Source organism: Agrilus planipennis, unplaced genomic scaffold, assembly GCF_000699045.2.
Source record: "Agrilus planipennis isolate EAB-ADULT unplaced genomic scaffold, Apla_2.0 scaffold59, whole genome shotgun sequence".
In the NCBI taxonomy this organism is placed as follows: domain Eukaryota; kingdom Metazoa; phylum Arthropoda; class Insecta; order Coleoptera; family Buprestidae; genus Agrilus; species Agrilus planipennis.
Genome location: NW_020438942.1, coordinates 391,579 through 411,452, shown reverse-complemented (window position 1 = coordinate 411,452; position 19,874 = coordinate 391,579). Strand labels below are relative to the sequence as shown.

The 19,874-nt window shown below is 34.1% G+C and overlaps 2 protein-coding genes across 2 annotated transcripts in view; one reads left to right on the top strand and one right to left on the bottom strand.

Moving 5' to 3' along the window:
- Positions 1-1,137: 1,137 nt before the first annotated feature.
- LOC112904488 (venom acid phosphatase Acph-1-like) lies at positions 1,138-8,551 on the top strand. The gene is made up of 6 exons (XM_025974610.1): positions 1,138-1,375; positions 4,381-4,485; positions 4,736-4,972; positions 6,377-6,689; positions 7,192-7,406; positions 8,060-8,551. Exons 1-6 carry the CDS (start codon positions 1,283-1,285, stop codon positions 8,213-8,215), a joined length of 1,119 nt encoding a protein of 372 aa, XP_025830395.1. The 5' UTR covers positions 1,138-1,282; the 3' UTR covers positions 8,216-8,551.
- Positions 8,552-10,959: 2,408 nt separating this feature from the next.
- The window catches only part of LOC108737893 (acetylcholine receptor subunit alpha-like), a 128,833-nt gene continuing 119,918 nt past the window's right edge, over positions 10,960-19,874 (bottom strand). Inside the window, exon 9 of the mRNA XM_025974578.1 lies at positions 10,960-13,125. Coding sequence (XP_025830363.1) covers positions 12,931-13,125 — 195 coding nt within the window. The 3' untranslated portion in view covers positions 10,960-12,930. The remainder of the gene's footprint in view (positions 13,126-19,874) is intronic.

The following is a 19,874-nucleotide window of genomic DNA, read 5'->3' as shown; positions in this document are numbered from 1 at the left end:
AACCTTTTAAAATGCCTAATAATTTTTGCTCATTTCAATGTATTTTAGGACCAATTTATACTAAATGTTAATTTTAAGTTTCTAGATTTCTAACTGTATTATTATTTTTGAAATTTCTTTTTCATTTTACTTATATCTCTATACATTTAGGTTGGACAGGTAATAAGATAGGATAAATATTCCAAGAGGTTGTATGTCAATTCCTAAAGAAAAAACTGTATTGTGGGAATAACTTTCTGACTTTTCAACCAATTGGAACAAACTCATATTTACTATGGTTAATGTTTTAATACATTATTCCATTTACTGACTTCTATGGTAGCTAAAACAACATACAATGGTTACATACTGATTACTAATATCAATTCCTTGGTGGTAGCACATGAAAATCGAATAATTGGACAATTGGAAAAGATATTCTTTCAGTTATGCCTAATACTCATTGTCATCAATAATTTGATAGTAAAGCATAAAATAACTAATTGAAATACAGCTATGCCCTTTTTTTATTTCACAAAACACCAGTTATCCATTCTTTTCATACTTTAATTAGAGTGTCTAATAAAAAACACCTGATTTTGACACACTTGCTCCAGATGGAACTAAACAATTGTAATATAAAGTGGCGGGTTTAAATGTCTATTTTCAGTGTTCACTCTGGCTTTTACTTTTACTCTAACTTTAGAATTTTGGAGTTTAGAGTATTACTTGATGAAATGCTTCTCTAAATTACATGTGTACATTAACATATTATCAATAACGGTACCCATCGTCCAAATTTGGACAGGTTGAACTAGTATAACAAAATCAACGCAGTTTGTTGACATACGAAATCTAGTGACGATATAAAGTTAAGAACAATAACCTCCGCGTAATAATAATTCGTGAGAGTAATTTGTGTTTACATAAATTAAATGTGTTACATTTAAATTATTATTATTTTGGAATTAGATGCGCCAGCAAAGAAGAGCATTTCGTACGTCATACAGGTCAATATTTTCGTTGATTTGCATTATTTTTTGTTTTTTTGCATGAATCAAAATAATTTTGTCCGATCGTGATGTCGTCTAAGTCTATCCCGGCCCTGTCTTTTATTGCACACACACCAAGCATGCCGCGTAAAGAATGTTTTGAAAGACAGAAGATATAAGAGAATAAAATTTCAAAGCTTAGTTCAGTAACATTTAGACTTCAAGTTATCAAAGTTGGTGTTCGATACTTTTCAATCAAATCTGAATATTTTCCATTTATCACTGGTTATCGACAGTCATTGTAATACAGTATGAAATTAACATTATTTTTCGGTTTTTTGATATTTTTCATTCAAAGTCTAGAAGGCAACAAACAGAATAGCACAATCGAACTAGTGCATGTGGTAAGAAGAAAAAAATTTACTTTTTATTATTCATTTATAAATTTAAATATTTTTTTTTAATTGCTTAATCCCAAATTAATTAACTTGCTTAATCTTGTAGCAGTACAAAAGATAAAACCGTTTTGATAGAAGTTCGTGTCAACAATTATTTTGCAATAAATATTTTTAAAATTGGATACTAAATATGTAGAAACCCAATAGATTCCGAAATAGAAATTGTTTATGATCAATAGTATCTACATTTTGACTACTACCAGATGAACCATTTAGTGACTTTTAATTTCTTTAAGCAGTTCTTTTTTTTTTTTTGAATCGCAATATTCAAATGCCTCCGAAGTAAAATATCCATAAATATGTGATTAGAAGGTTGACATTACTTTTATTGTCCTGAATTAGCGACAAATAAATATTATAAGCAATACGTTGCCCCCTCTAATTAGTTACGATATATTTTAATCAACTTGAGCTGTTAAAACGTTCGGGATTATTTTACGATAGGCAGTCGTTGTTCGGCCAATATCACTTTGTGTTGATGATTAGAGTTCAAATCCTGCAATTAATTAAATTCTTGTTGTTACTCTTTACACAGTAGCACTTTGTGATCTAAATATAACATAATGGACAGGTATGAAATACAGATAGTAAAAATTACGATCTAGTTATTAGAGTGATTCCAGAATAATATCCGAATGAATAAGTAGGTAATGCTCTTGGGATAATTTATGCAATGGCTTATCATAGTCATCGTTAAGGTTTTCAATAAATAAGGGAAGATGTGTTTTTACGGAATTCTGCACATATTTTAGAATTTAGAGCAATGGATTCTACTAGATAATTGTGTAGGTACTTTACTAAAAGTTAATAGTAATCAGTTAATGAATTGTGGTGGGGTCGTGTGAAATTTGATCATACGTATGCACTCAAATTTGATTTTATTTGCATTCTCTTTAATATTTAAATGAATGTGTTGACTCTTTTATGTTAGATATAATAATATTTTAATGTAGTTATTTAATGCAGCAAAAGAATGCTTCGAGAAATTTGATCGATTTTATTTATTTTACATACATAATGTATGTACAAATATGCATAATAGCCATATAAGCACAGGTATTATAATAATAGAATGTTAGTTTATATTAAATTGACGTCAAATGAAGAATTTTTTCTTTATTCGCGACTTATTAACGTGAATAACTAATTAGTGCCTTTTTAATCTCTCTAATACTACGATACGTTTTAATCTTGCTTGTGCGGCTAAGGCTTGATTCCCACTACTTACAGGGCGGCTCTCGATACGCCACCGATCCGGTAAAATATGAGTCCTTTCACGCTGACGCTATCCCGCCTGTTTCCGTACCGTATCGTATCGGTAGTGTGAATATGCTTTTGGTTGCGCTTCACTCATAATCATCTACAATCGATTAGTTGTAAACCTGAATCTGACGAATACGAGGAGATTTGTTATTTGAAACTGAAGTTACTGAAGTATTCGCCTTCAATTTTTCGCATTTGCGAGTTGAGTACATCCACATTCTTCTTTACCTTTTCTTCGTTTTTGGACCTCTGCATTGTCTTCGTCAAAAATACTAGTTAGCTAGTGTGACAAATTTGAACAGCTGATGAACAAACACTAGTTGGAGCGAGAGCAAATCGAGATCGCATCGAGAACGGTCCCACAGTGTGTATCTAACCTAATGTCTTTAGATATACTTATGCTTTTTCTTTTCATTATATCCAATTACTTCTATAACCTCGACTTAAGCCGTTAAGTGTTTTTTTATAGGTAAATATCTTTTTTAAGTACAAGTACCTGAATTATCAGCACTAAGAATGTCTCAGGTATAAGCAGGTTGATTTACATGTTATAATGTAACATTTAATATGCAAATATGATCAATATCAAAGACTGGTGAGTATGGCACGTAAGTGGATATTTCCTTACCACCAAGGAGAAAATTAATGGAATTTCGGTACAGACAATCATAATATGCATAGAAATGACCCTAAATATTCATTATAAATATTGGTGAATGAATTTTGGAATTCGTATGAGTAGTTTCGGAGCTTTACTTCTTTATAATATTACTGACCTGCTATTTGGTCAAAACAATGACGCTGTAATATAACTGGTTCATCCATTTATTGCTGTGCTAAATGTTTCCGAATACGTACCTGTCAATCTGCCACAGAGACCGAGCGGCATGGCCTAGAGGTCTAGACCATTGCTCAGCATTCGGGAGGACGCCGGTTCGATTCCGGGTCCGTCCGCCTGGTTCCAAGTTTTTCTGTGGTTTCCTTGGATCACTTAGGCAAATGCTGGGGCAGTAATATTCCACAGATAATCTTTCATTCTCTTCTGTCTTCATTTCGGTCGTCTCATCTTTCTCACCTGATCCACCACCCACCCATTTCCACGATTCCTGAAAGGGGGCTGAAGAAGGCCTTCCGCCCTACCTTCCGGCGTCGTCCGGAGGGACTGCCCTCCCACAAGCACTAGTGGCTGGTGACGATGACACACCAAAAGCTTTTAAAGTTTATACAAGCCGGGGACATTCCAATAAGATTAAACATGGACATAGCCTGATGAACCAAAAACAGAAATTTTGAAGCGTTTGAATCTCTTTCCTATACAGTGCTAAAACTAAATGGAAAATTCTGCAGAACTTTTCTATGTTACCCAGCCATGTTATTTAAAGAAACGTAAATAGATACGGATGAGAATTATACCCTGTAGTAGCCTGTTCATCATTTTTATTATCTTTTACAAAATGAATCAGCTCTTTCTTATCTGGACCAAAAGTAAATGTCAACTAATTTTCACCTTATCGTTCGTGTACCATAAAAATATTCTGTTAGCCTTGAATTAGAATTAGTCCCTAAATATTTTCTGGTACTATCTCTATTCCCAATTATGTTTTCTGCTTTAATACATTACTCTTCCCATCTAAATTGAATTGTCGTACAATGGAAAGCAAAAGAAACAATCAGAATTTTTGTTGCAGTTCTTCAGACATGGAAGCAGGACACCAGAAGAAAAAGATTTGTACCCTAACGACATTTATGGTTATAAAACATTTGCATCTGTTGGGTATGGTCAGCTAACCAATGTAAGTAAATTTAACGACTAAAATAAATTGTTTCTGGTACTAAATACATCGAAATATTCTCAAATAATCAAAATTTATGGGTTGATAATGAAGGCGAGACATGTTTTTTTATTATTTATTTAACAATTTCACTGTACAGATGGCGCTATACTGTCACGTATTTGCTATTAATTAACCTGCCTGCATAGATGTGAAAAAGAAAGTTTGGTGAAAATTCGAATCCTAAAGAATGTGAATATTCTTCTTTTAGTTGGGCAAGCAACGAGCTTATCGACTTGGAAAACTTCTTCGTAGACAGTACAGTGATTTTTTGGGTGCATATAATACCGATGTGGTCCATGCCACCAGCACAGACTTTGATAGAACCAAGATGACTGCCCTTTTGGTACTAGCTGGTCTTTTTCCTCCAGCCGAGGAACAAAAATGGGACAAATCACTGCGGTGGCTTCCCATACCTTATCACTATGAAAAGCACATCGATGACTTTGTAAGTATTAATTTATGATTTCAACTCCGAAAAATGCTTATGATTGTTGCGTCAGTTGCAATCTTATCAGAAGAAACTGTTTTTCCTTCTTTATTTCTATTCGTTCAGGCATACACTGACGTAATCCAAGTTTAAATTTTCCATTATTGATGCATTGATTGGAGGAGCTACTTTTATTTCATTAAAGTGCATACATAATCGATTTAACCAGTTTCATGCAGAAAATGTTATCATTTAAATTGAAACTATCGACATTTATGTGTATAGGTATTATCAGATATAGCGTCCGTTATAATTACAAACAATAAATAAACCGATTACTAAAGTTCAATTAAAACTAGTGATCGATTGCTAAATATCGCAATTGCTACATAAACTGCCAATTATAATGAAACTTTAAAAAAGGCTTCAATCAGTGATTGCATTTGTTTTAATTAATATATTTTCTTTGATGATGTTCTTTTTCACGTATCAGAAACGTGTTTACATACAAACAAGATAATTTTAATAATATGGAAAAAGTAGCAAACGCTGAAATCAGGGCAAGATGGTTGTTTTTATTACTGATAAGGAAGTGTTTAAAGTACTTTTAAAATAACATCTCGACTGATACGTTTTTATTTTTTTTTTGTAATTTATGTAAAACAGGTACGGATTTAGGACTCCAAAGATAAAATTCTGTTTTTCATATTTCGCAACTCTTGTTAAAATTGTATAAATGAAAATAATATTGAACCCTTCTAAGTTCAACATAGATAGTTGAAACGATAAAAATTGGCATAGTCCGCAATAAATTATCTGTGAGAATGGACGTATCTTTTTTCTTCTTGCCACGCCCTTGTTAAGTTAGGAAATGCTTCATAAGTGGTACAGACAAAGTGAAAAGAGAGAACCGAATAATAGTACTCGGTGCAGCGGTTAGAGGTTGCTTAGGTAGGCAAAAGATCAGGGTCGGCTTTATAACTGCCTGGTTGGAATTATATCTTGAAACAAACGTCTTTACTTTCCTAGATTACTGAGAAAGTTGAACTTTCTTTAAAGTCCGGTGATAGCCATATGGTCAAATTCCGCTTGTCTGCATCTCTTTCTGTTACACATCAATTGGTGTAATGTTATTCCTTTTTCATTATTAGTGTCCGCTGCAAGTCCTACCTGACATCTCTTTTCTATGTTTACGATATTCCCTACGACGTCTGTCGTGAGTGAAAGTAGGCGTTCTATCAGCAACTGCTCTAGTGTAGTTAGTAAGTTGAAGGAAGAACGTAAATGCGACATATTTGCCATCCCCATTGATTTGATTTAGGTTTTGTTTTTTGGTTTTTTCCTTTTTTAATTTTTAAATGCACGATACATCACTCAAAAGAATGTTGTCTTTTTTAAAAATTATTGTTTTTCTTCCCTAAGGTTTTGAGACGACCCAATGAATATTGTCCTGCATACATGAAAGAATTGAAAAGGGTTTTGGCCTCTGATGAAGTGCAAAAGGTTTTGGATGACAACAGCAATGTTTTTGAATACATTAGTAAGCACAGTGGCAAGAATATGACCACGTTAGCCGACATGTTTAGTATTTATCAGACGTTAAGTGCAGAAGACTACATGAACCTGACACTTCCCAAATGGACTAGCAGGGTCTTTCCCGGTATCATTCATCATCTTGCTGGGAAACAGTGTGAATTTGAAAATCACAACTTGATTCTCAAGAAACTCAATGGAGGTATGTACTTCCTTTTTTATACAGGAAAATATTGGGCGTAGTGATTTAGTTGTTTTGAAAATATTTTAGAGAAATACAACACTCCATGCCCCAACAAAATGTCAGATTTATTTTTCTATTGTTAACTAAACCTTAGCTGAAATTATTATTTGGAATGTCAATTGTTTTTATAGATAAGACCTACGAAATTTGTTTTTCCATCTTACTATTGTTTTGGTCAAGTATGTCCTTCCAAATTTGATTCCTAGCTGTTTGAAAGTCAATTTGGACTTTTTTACTCTGAAAAAAAGTGTAGCCAAATTCTACCATTGTATTTTTATTTTTTTTATAAATGTTGTGACGACTATTTTTCTGAGATATTTTTGTATTTTTCATGGAATATATTCACGACACCGGAATCGATCATCAATACGTTTTTTTTTGTTTGCCCACTTAATTCTTTTTTTTTTTTAAATTTGCGCATCTGTCTTCTCAAATTAAAAACATGTTTGTCTGCCTGTAGGAAGGATCTTATCGAAAGTAATTGATCAAATGGTTCAGAAAGCTAATAGGACCTTGTATCCGGAAGGCCGAAAGATGTATTTGTACTCAGGTCACGAAAACAACGTAATCAATGTATTATCGACGCTTAATCTGTTTGTTCCACACGTACCCAAATACAGTGCCGCTGTTTTTATTGAATTGCACCGCTTGGAAGATAATAGTCGAGCTGTTAAGGTAATGGATTTTGTTTTCTTATTAAATATTTATCCACAGGTAAATCTTCCAGTGTTTGAATAAGTCTATTTAAACAGTTTTTTATAACAATTATTTATCGAAAAATAATATTATCCTAGAGTGATTCAGTAATACTCAGGTAAATTTTTAAATCCAAATTCAACATTATCATAAAGTCTTCAGTCCAACGACTAGTAGAACACGCACCTCCACTTTTGTTTATCTACTGTCAATCATAGCATTTCCTGGAAAATGGAGCATTCCATATCTCCAACTGCGAACAGTAATTTAATTTACTCCTTGCTGTACCCCTTTGTGCTTCTGTTCCTGCTTCCAATATACCTCTAAGGAAGTCTTTATGTCTTAGAAGATGCCCTATCAATATATCTTTCCTTTTCCTTATTGACATCTATGGTGCAACCCGTTCTCCTACTTATTCCAAAACCTTCTCATTCCTAACCTTTTCTGTCTATTTACAGATTTTGCATATCTATCTCAAAAGTTGTCCTGTCTTTAATAATACTGATACTTAATATATTTGATAGAACTTATATTAGAGAGATACATTATTTTATTGTTGATTTTTTATTTGAACTTTCCATTAAAAAAGATCGAAAATTGCCATTTCACAATCCCTTTCCTCTTGTCTACAGATTTACTATGCGAAGCACATCAGCTCGGAACCTCGCTTGCAGAAGCTTCCGCAGTGTGAGGAACTTTGCCCATTCGAAAGATTTTTAGAAATAACTTCGCCATATATTCCAATTAATTACACTGCCGAGTGCGAATCTGATGCGCTATTAGACTAATGTATGTTTATTAATCCTTTTTTGCTTATTAGTATTACAAACTTTCCAAATGTTAAAATGTTAAAAGATGATTCATCTCCTGTATGATCATAAAAAAAATTACTTGTGACGTTAATTAAAAGTTACGTATTGTTGCAATGACTACGATTTTATTAATAGTAGATTAATATATATTTATTTAAAAAAATCTAGCGAAATGATAACTTATTTGTTATTTTTCTCTTTGATGCGTATGTAGGTGACTTAGCTGTTATTTATTTTGTTGTATTTTTATTATTGACGATGTGAACTTCGAATAAATGGAATGTGTGTATATTACACGCATAGTTAACACTTCGCAGAAATCTTTGTACTTTCTTTTTAGTGTCTGTTGTTAAAAGTTTATTTATTTGTATGTTGTGAAGTGTTGTACGTAAAAAATTCTTCTAATGTGAAAATTAAATTATTTTTTTATTTTAAACCTGTTTTTTCTTCATACTGCTTTCCCCAAAGTTGGAACGATGAGGTAGTTTTCATTAATTTGAATACTATCCGAAGACTGGATAGACATTTTTCCTTGTTCCAAACAGCAGTTTAGTGGTCAACTTCCAAACGTGATCGAACATCGGGTTGGAAAAATCTGGATCATTATACGAGTTTCCTAGTATTTTTTTGACAATGGTCGAAAATGTATGGGAATGCCCTGGTATAGTTGCGTCAAAAGTCAGCTGTACTACTCACACATAATATGTTGATCGGGAAGATTCCAAAATTTTTTTTTTGATTCTTCCGGTCCAGTTCTCTCTGGAACATTGCTCTTGGAGACAGTCCTAGGACGTTCCAGCTGAGAACAACGCCAGAAACAATCAAGAACACTTATTCTAAACGCAGTGCCGGTTTTACCATTACCAGCGCCCTGGGCGAGATTTCTACGGCGCCCTCCAACTACAATTCAAACCCATAGGAAAAAAGGGAAAGCATATAATGAAATAACCATTTATTAAAACAAATAATTATTTATTATAAAAAATAACCATTTATTAGAAACAAACTAATAAAATTTTACTTTTCTGGCCTTTCTATCAGCAAACTCTTTTATAAGGTTATCAAAGTCTATGTTTTCAGCAATTTCGTTTTCAATTGACAAAGTTGCTAAGTTTGTCAATCTAGATTGAGATATTGTTGATCGAAGATAGGTTTTTATCAGCTTCAGCTTTGAAAAACTCCGCTCCCCGCTAGCAACCGTTACAGGTATAGTCAGTAATATTCGCAATGCTATCCATACATTTGGATACAGTTCTTGTAAGTAGCGATCTTTGATGAAATTTAAAACAAAAATAGGTGTAACCACATTTTGATCGGGCAAAAAGGAGATAGACAATGTGTTTTTCTTTGATTGGGGATTCCCTGTAAAATAAACTCCGATCGAACGGATTACGTTCCGTTCAAGTGTTGCCAACATAAAAAAAATCCACTTAATTTAGGGCTTCCGTCCGCTTAATTTTGAGAATGAGGTGGAGGGCGCCTGCGGCGCCCCTTTTGTCCGGCGCCCTGGGCGATCGCCCAACCGCGCCCTACCCTAACACCGCTACTGTCTAAACGAAGTGTTTGGTGGCCGATGGTCAACCCATAAACTCACACACTCCAAACCTAACAAAATTCCAAGCATTATTTAACGTATTTTACGTATGGTTCTCGAACAGCTCAGAACATTTTCGATTTTTCCATATCAGTTTACTCTAGAACATTTTGTCTCAAGACAATCCCAGATATTTCAAAACATTCTAGTTGAGGATATAACTGGAAGCCACATAAACCAAACGTGGCAAATCATGAGCATTATAAGAGATTCTAAAGGTTTTTTAGAATTCTTTGGTCGAAATATTTATAAAATATTCTAATACAATGTCAAAGGCTATCTTGAACGTTTCAGATTTTTCTCGATTCTTCCGGTCCAACTCACCTTGGAACATTCTACTTAAACACAATCCTAGATAGTCGAGGACATTCTAACTGAGAACAACGTTAGAAACATTCAAGTACACTTATATTCTAAGCGAGTGTTTGGTGTCCGATGGTGAACCCCAACATTTCATAGGAGATTCCAAATATTATATAAAACACTTTGGTCGAAATATGTACGTATGGTTCTCGAATAATTCAGAACATTCTCGATTCTTCTGTATTAGTCCACTCTAGATCATTCTATCTCAGGACAACCCCAGATATTCTAGCCCAGGACATGACTAGAAATCACATATACCAAACTTGGCAAATCTTGAACATCCATTGCAATATATTCTCGGTTATTCTAAATAGGTGTAACCGGTGGTTAAACTACATTCCCATAGTACTCAACGAACTTTAAGCATTATATTATATAGGCGAATATAAACATACTTATAACACTTTTATCTACCGCTCTTTTAACCACAATTTCTTTTACGCGACCACAGCTTCCGCCATGTAACTACCATAATGCACGATGGCAAACTCAAGGCGACCACCCCACATATACACCAGTGGTGTACGCTTGGTAGTTGTGAATGTGTAAAGTGAAATATTACGGACTCACGCGTTTATTGATTTTGATGATTTCATATTAAAAACTATGTAAACACCAAACCAAAGTATCTTATTGCAAAATACACTAGATATTTCTATATCAGCGCCATGTTGTTTAGACTCCTTCCATTTGTTAGATCATATTAGGAATATTCATTAGAATGAGAGTTTGAAAAATTTACTAAAGCAACCATTTTTTATTTCTTTCATTCAAGCACGTTTACAAAATCAATATTAATACTTATAAATAACAGTTTATATAACAATGCATAATAATCTCTATAAGTATTTGTAACCATTCTGCTAATCTCTAATAATTATTACCTATTATACTTTTATATTATATACATGACATGTTCCCACAGACTTGCAGTCTATTTCTATAGCTTCTATTTAACATTTAATCGTTTATTTTTCTACTTGTTTATTTATTTTCAATTTCATTTATTATTATTAATTACACTTTTAACAAAAACCAATAACAATTTCTTTGTTCTTTATTTTACGATTAGGCTAATTGTTATTACGCATAGGTCGTTGAAACGAACTAGAGAGATAATTATTATTAAGTATAACGATTAACAACAAAATGTTCACAGAAATACAATTTATAATCAGACTTACGAAAGATTTTCAAAATTTGGCAGCTTTTTGAATACTTTAATTTGTTACAGTAAATCGACTTTTACAACCACATGTGCAGTTGTTAATGACTGTATTACTATTTCGAATTGATACTTTTCACATTGAAAAACACATTTATTGTAACACTTTCTCAGTCACATTAGCGGATTCACTAGAATCAGGGCCGTACTGAGGCACTTCTTCTAGCGTTGTATTGTACAAAAACTGTGACGCTAACTTTGGTTTGAATAAAACCTTATTTATTATTAACAGATTTATAAATAACATTTTAAATAAGTAAATGTGTTCGTATAATATTTTCTCTAGCTTCGATAAAAAAATGTTTCCTCTCCAATCTACATACGTCAACTGCCAAGTGGCGATTAATAGGTACAGTTATTTATCATATCGAATATAATTTTCGTTAAAAATTAATGATGTATCTATAAAATGTTTCACAAGTCAAGACAACCACGTTATTACTGACATAAAGTACTGTCACAGCAAAAAGATTCTACACAGTAGGTTCACTTCCCAACCACGCCCATACCTCCCTCGCCTGCCGACGCTTCATCACTTGATCTACGACTTTCCGTTAAGGAGGGTCTGACTTATACAGAGTGTCACCGTAAAGTTACAGTACAAATTCATTTTGTATTTAAACACTTCGATAAATCTATTGAACCGTCCTCTTATAGGACAGTTCAGTGGACATAAAGCTAATCTATGATGGCCTGCAAAAAATGTTGATATTTTAGGTAGATCAACTGAGTGAACCTACTGTACATAATCTTTATACAGTGGTACAGTTAGGAGTAGATATCAGTGGAGATGATTGCAAACAACTGGGTGCGAAAATGCGCAGATGGTAGACATGGTTAAATTTTATGATTGCTAAAATAATTGTTGTGAGTTTTTTTAATTTAAAGTCAATCTACTGCAGTAACTGCTTTGCTTTCCATGGTAATGTGGCTGGTCCCACAGAGATCAGCAATAGATGAGTTTGGGGAGGTACTTTTGCTACCTGTACCTTTACGAATTTATTGCCTATTGGATTGGAATGCACCCCCACCCCCAAAGATAGCTATTTGCTCTGACTATTACAACAAATGTTCTTTAATCATCTGCATTTGTACTTTCTTTGAAATCGTTCATTTGAGCATACTGTGGGACTGAAGATAAAGGTATGAGATAGACTACGTTATTAATTTGGCTTAAAGGTGGGTACCATTATGAAATTGGCGCAGCTGACTTGATTCGTGAAAACTCATGGGAATTGTTTTCCTTAATGAACACAGTTTTAAAAACTATACATATTATTAACCCTAGTGAGCACACTTTACAGTTAGAGCATTAAAGTACATGCATTTCAATTAAACAATTTCCATTATTTTTATTATAATTATTATCGTCATTATCGTTATCATCTTCTTTCCGTAACTTTTGGTAACTGCTGTTGAATATAAAACCCTATGATTAGTTTCAAAAATGCGAGCTGATATGATGAGTATCGTCGATGATTTAAGGCAAATGATAATGATGAACGATTACTGTTGTGGAGGGCATCGAACAACTGTTGTGGTGGCGAATTCGGAAAACTTCTTGTCAATAGGAATTCGATCGTCGTAAAGGGTGGGCGCTTGGAGGATGATACCTGCAGTGCCCACGAGCACTGCAAGAGTGAAGATCCAAAGGAAAAGGCGATCCAGTACCATTGCAACGTACTTCCAGTCTTCTTTTACCTGTAAAGTTGACATAACCCATCAACTTTATACATGAAACATGACAATTTTGACGAAATTCATGTGATTCCTTATTGTATCTAGTTGATATTCTCCAAAGCTCCTCAACATTTTCAGATACACCCTGATATGTATCCAGCATCAATTCTACTAGAAAGCCAGATAATAGGGTGGACGGGGCCTCTTCAGCCCCCTTTAGGAATCATAAATATGGATGGGTGGGTAGTTTGTGAAAGACCAATGAAACGGGCAAAATGAGGACAGGTTGTAAGTAAATAAATGTCTGTGGAGTGCTGGTATCGCAGCATTTACCTAAATAATCCAAGGAAATTAGAAAAGCTTGGACCAAGAAAGGAGGACCTGGAATCGAACTGGTGTCTTCCTGATCACTATGCTATGGCCAGATGTGCTTTAAGTAACTGCAAAAACGGGACAAACAGAGTGCCTAATATTATCTAAATGTATAAATATTTAGAATGTTAGGATTATTTGGTGAGTTTAGACAAACGCCAGTTTTATTAATTTTTCACCGGTTTTTATGTCCCCATTGACTTAATGTGCTATATGGTATGAGAAGCATCTCAGGTGAAATAAACAAGGTCTGATCATTACTCCAGAAAAATTTAAGGAGAAGAAGGTACGTGTCGTACAATGACTCGGGTACTGATACCGGAACCATTTTTAATTAATCTCAAAACCATTTCGTCAATGCCCAGTGGACGTCTTCTGGTCTTCACCCCTTCGGCGCACTACCAAACTTCTTCTGTCTGCGAATACTTTGTTCTTTGTTTGATATTTTCACATGCAACTTATTTTTGTATTTTGTTGCAATAGCAGTAATCATGGAGTGCAGACTGTTACTAATCGTCACACGTGCAACTGACCAATCCGCGTGCTAGCTGTTGCGAAGGTCACGAGTAGGTATGTGTGTTTAGTCAGTTAGCGCTTGCGATAGCGGAGGAAAATTTATCACCAAGTGTCCAATGAATTTAGTAAGGAAATTCTGCCTAGGTTTTCAGTTTCTTCCAACAATAAAATTCAGTAATCCCCACAGCTTATATTACACTTTTGAATCGTTTCATTTTAATTCAATGATAAATTTGCTTTTAGTGAGCTTGATTGTCGTAATAAAAGGATTTATGGTTATTCTTAATTAAGTTTCGTCTGTAAAGTAAGATATTAATCCCTAGACGTTAACTGTTTATTTCTTATAAAAATGTGATATATTTTTTAATCGTTACCAACTCGTTTACTTTCGCTACAATCTTTTAATATGTTCAATAAAATATTGTGTTGTAGCCGTAAGTACGTAAAAACAAAAAAAAAATAGGGCTTTCATCATTATAACCTATAAATAATTTCATTTCTTTTCATGTCTTCTTCAAGACCAGAGGGAAATGATTTTATATTTCTTTTAGAGGCGGTAGACGTTCTAACGACTCATTTCTATTCATTATCGCAGTGTTTTCGAATTAATTGACCCACTTTTTACGATATAAATATCATCGGAGAAAAATTATGGTTTTTTAAGGATAATACTTTATGTAGGTATATAGCATATATGAATGTATGTATGTGAATTTCTATTGGACNTTATTGACATCTATGGTGCAACCCGTTCTCCTACTTATTCCAAAACCTTCTCATTCCTAACCTTTTCTGTCTATTTACAGATTTTGCATATCTATCTCAAAAGTTGTCCTGTCTTTAATAATACTGATACTTAATATATTTGATAGAACTTATACATTAGAGAGATACATTATTTTATTGTTGATTTTTTATTTGAACTTTCCATTAAAAAAGATCGAAAATTGCCATTTCACAATCCCTTTCCTCTTGTCTACAGATTTACTATGCGAAGCACATCAGCTCGGAACCTCGCTTGCAGAAGCTTCCGCAGTGTGAGGAACTTTGCCCATTCGAAAGATTTTTAGAAATAACTTCGCCATATATTCCAATTAATTACACTGCCGAGTGCGAATCTGATGCGCTATTAGACTAATGTATGTTTATTAATCCTTTTTTGCTTATTAGTATTACAAACTTTCCAAATGTTAAAATGTTAAAAGATGATTCATCTCCTGTATGATCATAAAAAAAATTACTTGTGACGTTAATTAAAAGTTACGTATTGTTGCAATGACTACGATTTTATTAATAGTAGATTAATATATATTTATTTAAAAAAATCTAGCGAAATGATAACTTATTTGTTATTTTTCTCTTTGATGCGTATGTAGGTGACTTAGCTGTTATTTATTTTGTTGTATTTTTATTATTGACGATGTGAACTTCGAATAAATGGAATGTGTGTATATTACACGCATAGTTAACACTTCGCAGAAATCTTTGTACTTTCTTTTTAGTGTCTGTTGTTAAAAGTTTATTTATTTGTATGTTGTGAAGTGTTGTACGTAAAAAATTCTTCTAATGTGAAAATTAAATTATTTTTTTATTTTAAACCTGTTTTTTCTTCATACTGCTTTCCCCAAAGTTGGAACGATGAGGTAGTTTTCATTAATTTGAATACTATCCGAAGACTGGATTAACATTTTTCCTTGTTCCAAACAGCAGTTTAGTGGTCAACTTCCAAACGTGATCGAACATCGGGTTGGAAAAATCTGGATCATTATACGAGTTTCCTAGTATTTTTTTGACAATGGTCGAAAATGTATGGGAATGCCCTGGTATAGTTGCGTCAAAAGTCAGCTGTACTACTCACACATAATATGTTGATCGGGAAGATTCCAAAATTTTTTTTTTGATTCTTCCGGTCCAGTTCTCTCTGGAACATTGCTCTTGGAGACAGTCCTAGGACGTTCCAGCTGAGAACAACGCCAGAAACAATCAAGAACACTTATTCTAAACGCAGTGCCGGTTTTACCATTACCAGCGCCCTGGGCGAGATTTCTACGGCGCCCTCCAACTACAATTCAAACCCATAGGAAAAAAGGGAAAGCATATAATGAAATAACCATTTATTAAAACAAATAATTATTTATTATAAAAAATAACCATTTATTAGAAACAAACTAATAAAATTTTACTTTTCTGGCCTTTCTATCAGCAAACTCTTTTATAAGGTTATCAAAGTCTATGTTTTCAGCAATTTCGTTTTCAATTGACAAAGTTGCTAAGTTTGTCAATCTAGATTGAGATATTGTTGATCGAAGATAGGTTTTTATCAGCTTCAGCTTTGAAAAACTCCGCTCCCCGCTAGCAACCGTTACAGGTATAGTCAGTAATATTCGCAATGCTATCCATACATTTGGATACAGTTCTTGTAAGTAGCGATCTTTGATGAAATTTAAAACAAAAATAGGTGTAACCACATTTTGATCGGGCAAAAAGGAGATAGACAATGTGTTTTTCTTTGATTGGGGATTCCCTGTAAAATAAACTCCGATCGAACGGATTACGTTCCGTTCAAGTGTTGCCAACATAAAAAAAATCCACTTAATTTAGGGCTTCCGTCCGCTTAATTTTGAGAATGAGGTGGAGGGCGCCTGCGGCGCCCCTTTTGTCCGGCGCCCTGGGCGATCGCCCAACCGCGCCCTACCCTAACACCGCTACTGTCTAAACGAAGTGTTTGGTGGCCGATGGTCAACCCATAAACTCACACACTCCAAACCTAACAAAATTCCAAGCATTATTTAACGTATTTTACGTATGGTTCTCGAACAGCTCAGAACATTTTCGATTTTTCCATATCAGTTTACTCTAGAACATTTTGTCTCAAGACAATCCCAGATATTTCAAAACATTCTAGTTGAGGATATAACTGGAAGCCACATAAACCAAACGTGGCAAATCATGAGCATTATAAGAGATTCTAAAGGTTTTTTAGAATTCTTTGGTCGAAATATTTATAAAATATTCTAATACAATGTCAAAGGCTATCTTGAACGTTTCAGATTTTTCTCGATTCTTCCGGTCCAACTCACCTTGGAACATTCTACTTAAACACAATCCTAGATAGTCGAGGACATTCTAACTGAGAACAACGTTAGAAACATTCAAGTACACTTATATTCTAAGCGAGTGTTTGGTGTCCGATGGTGAACCCCAACATTTCATAGGAGATTCCAAATATTATATAAAACACTTTGGTCGAAATATGTACGTATGGTTCTCGAATAATTCAGAACATTCTCGATTCTTCTGTATTAGTCCACTCTAGATCATTCTATCTCAGGACAACCCCAGATATTCTAGCCCAGGACATGACTAGAAATCACATATACCAAACTTGGCAAATCTTGAACATCCATTGCAATATATTCTCGGTTATTCTAAATAGGTGTAACCGGTGGTTAAACTACATTCCCATAGTACTCAACGAACTTTAAGCATTATATTATATAGGCGAATATAAACATACTTATAACACTTTTATCTACCGCTCTTTTAACCACAATTTCTTTTACGCGACCACAGCTTCCGCCATGTAACTACCATAATGCACGATGGCAAACTCAAGGCGACCACCCCACATATACACCAGTGGTGTACGCTTGGTAGTTGTGAATGTGTAAAGTGAAATATTACGGACTCACGCGTTTATTGATTTTGATGATTTCATATTAAAAACTATGTAAACACCAAACCAAAGTATCTTATTGCAAAATACACTAGATATTTCTATATCAGCGCCATGTTGTTTAGACTCCTTCCATTTGTTAGATCATATTAGGAATATTCATTAGAATGAGAGTTTGAAAAATTTACTAAAGCAACCATTTTTTATTTCTTTCATTCAAGCACTTATTTGTTATTTTTCTCTTTGATGCGTATGTAGGTGACTTAGCTGTTATTTATTTTGTTGTATTTTTATTATTGACGATGTGAACTTCGAATAAATGGAATGTGTGTATATTACACGCATAGTTAACACTTCGCAGAAATCTTTGTACTTTCTTTTTAGTGTCTGTTGTTAAAAGTTTATTTATTTGTATGTTGTGAAGTGTTGTACGTAAAAAATTCTTCTAATGTGAAAATTAAATTATTTTTTTATTTTAAACCTGTTTTTTCTTCATACTGCTTTCCCCAAAGTTGGAACGATGAGGTAGTTTTCATTAATTTGAATACTATCCGAAGACTGGATAGACATTTTTCCTTGTTCCAAACAGCAGTTTAGTGGTCAACTTCCAAACGTGATCGAACATCGGGTTGGAAAAATCTGGATCATTATACGAGTTTCCTAGTATTTTTTTGACAATGGTCGAAAATGTATGGGAATGCCCTGGTATAGTTGCGTCAAAAGTCAGCTGTACTACTCACACATAATATGTTGATCGGGAAGATTCCAAAATTTTTTTTTTGATTCTTCCGGTCCAGTTCTCTCTGGAACATTGCTCTTGGAGACAGTCCTAGGACGTTCCAGCTGAGAACAACGCCAGAAACAATCAAGAACACTTATTCTAAACGCAGTGCCGGTTTTACCATTACCAGCGCCCTGGGCGAGATTTCTACGGCGCCCTCCAACTACAATTCAAACCCATAGGAAAAAAGGGAAAGCATATAATGAAATAACCATTTATTAAAACAAATAATTATTTATTATAAAAAATAACCATTTATTAGAAACAAACTAATAAAATTTTACTTTTCTGGCCTTTCTATCAGCAAACTCTTTTATAAGGTTATCAAAGTCTATGTTTTCAGCAATTTCGTTTTCAATTGACAAAGTTGCTAAGTTTGTCAATCTAGATTGAGATATTGTTGATCGAAGATAGGTTTTTATCAGCTTCAGCTTTGAAAAACTCCGCTCCCCGCTAGCAACCGTTACAGGTATAGTCAGTAATATTCGCAATGCTATCCATACATTTGGATACAGTTCTTGTAAGTAGCGATCTTTGATGAAATTTAAAACAAAAATAGGTGTAACCACATTTTGATCGGGCAAAAAGGAGATAGACAATGTGTTTTTCTTTGATTGGGGATTCCCTGTAAAATAAACTCCGATCGAACGGATTACGTTCCGTTCAAGTGTTGCCAACATAAAAAAAATCCACTTAATTTAGGGCTTCCGTCCGCTTAATTTTGAGAATGAGGTGGAGGGCGCCTGCGGCGCCCCTTTTGTCCGGCGCCCTGGGCGATCGCCCAACCGCGCCCTACCCTAACACCGCTACTGGGATCCACCATAAAAGAGGACAAAGACAGATTCCAGCTGGACATCGATGTCCAACACTTCAAGCCTGAAGAAATTAAAGTTACATCATCCGGAAACACACTGACCGTTGAAGGTAAACACGAAGAAAAACCTGACGAACACGGATACATTTCGCGTCACTTTGTGAGAAGGTATGCCCTTCCAGAAGATCACGACTTAAGTCAGGTACAATCGCACTTATCATCTGATGGTGTTTTGACCATTATTGCACCAAAGGTACCCGATGATGGTAATGCGGCAAGAAGTATACCAATTCAACATACAGGAAAACCAAAAAGAGCAATCAGTTTCAAGTAATTTTTTCCTGCATTAGTGATATCAATAGGTTGTACTTTTTAATAATCGTAAGCGATTGATTTTCGTTATATTTGATGCATATTTTTCAACAGCGTAATTTGTAAATATTTCTGATGTATTGATTTCTTGTAATTGTTTCGCTTATGAAATAAATATTTTTCAATTATTTGATACTTTAACGCAGTGCTGATGATTTACTAGCAGTCGTTATAAGTTGAAACTAATTTACGTATAAGTATCATATATTTGAACGATTATGTAACTATGAAACGTTTTA

Bases quoted from the DNA above. Each gene is read 5' to 3' on its own strand.
- LOC112904488 (XM_025974610.1), top strand. From the start codon at position 1,283: ATGAAATTAACATTATTTTTCGGTTTTTTGATATTTTTCATTCAAAGT. The intron at 1,376-4,380 runs GTAAGAAGAAAA...TTTTTGTTGCAG, and splicing joins CAATCGAACTAGTGCATGTG to TTCTTCAGACATGGAAGCAG. The intron at 6,690-7,191 runs GTATGTACTTCC...GTCTGCCTGTAG, and splicing joins TCTCAAGAAACTCAATGGAG to GAAGGATCTTATCGAAAGTA.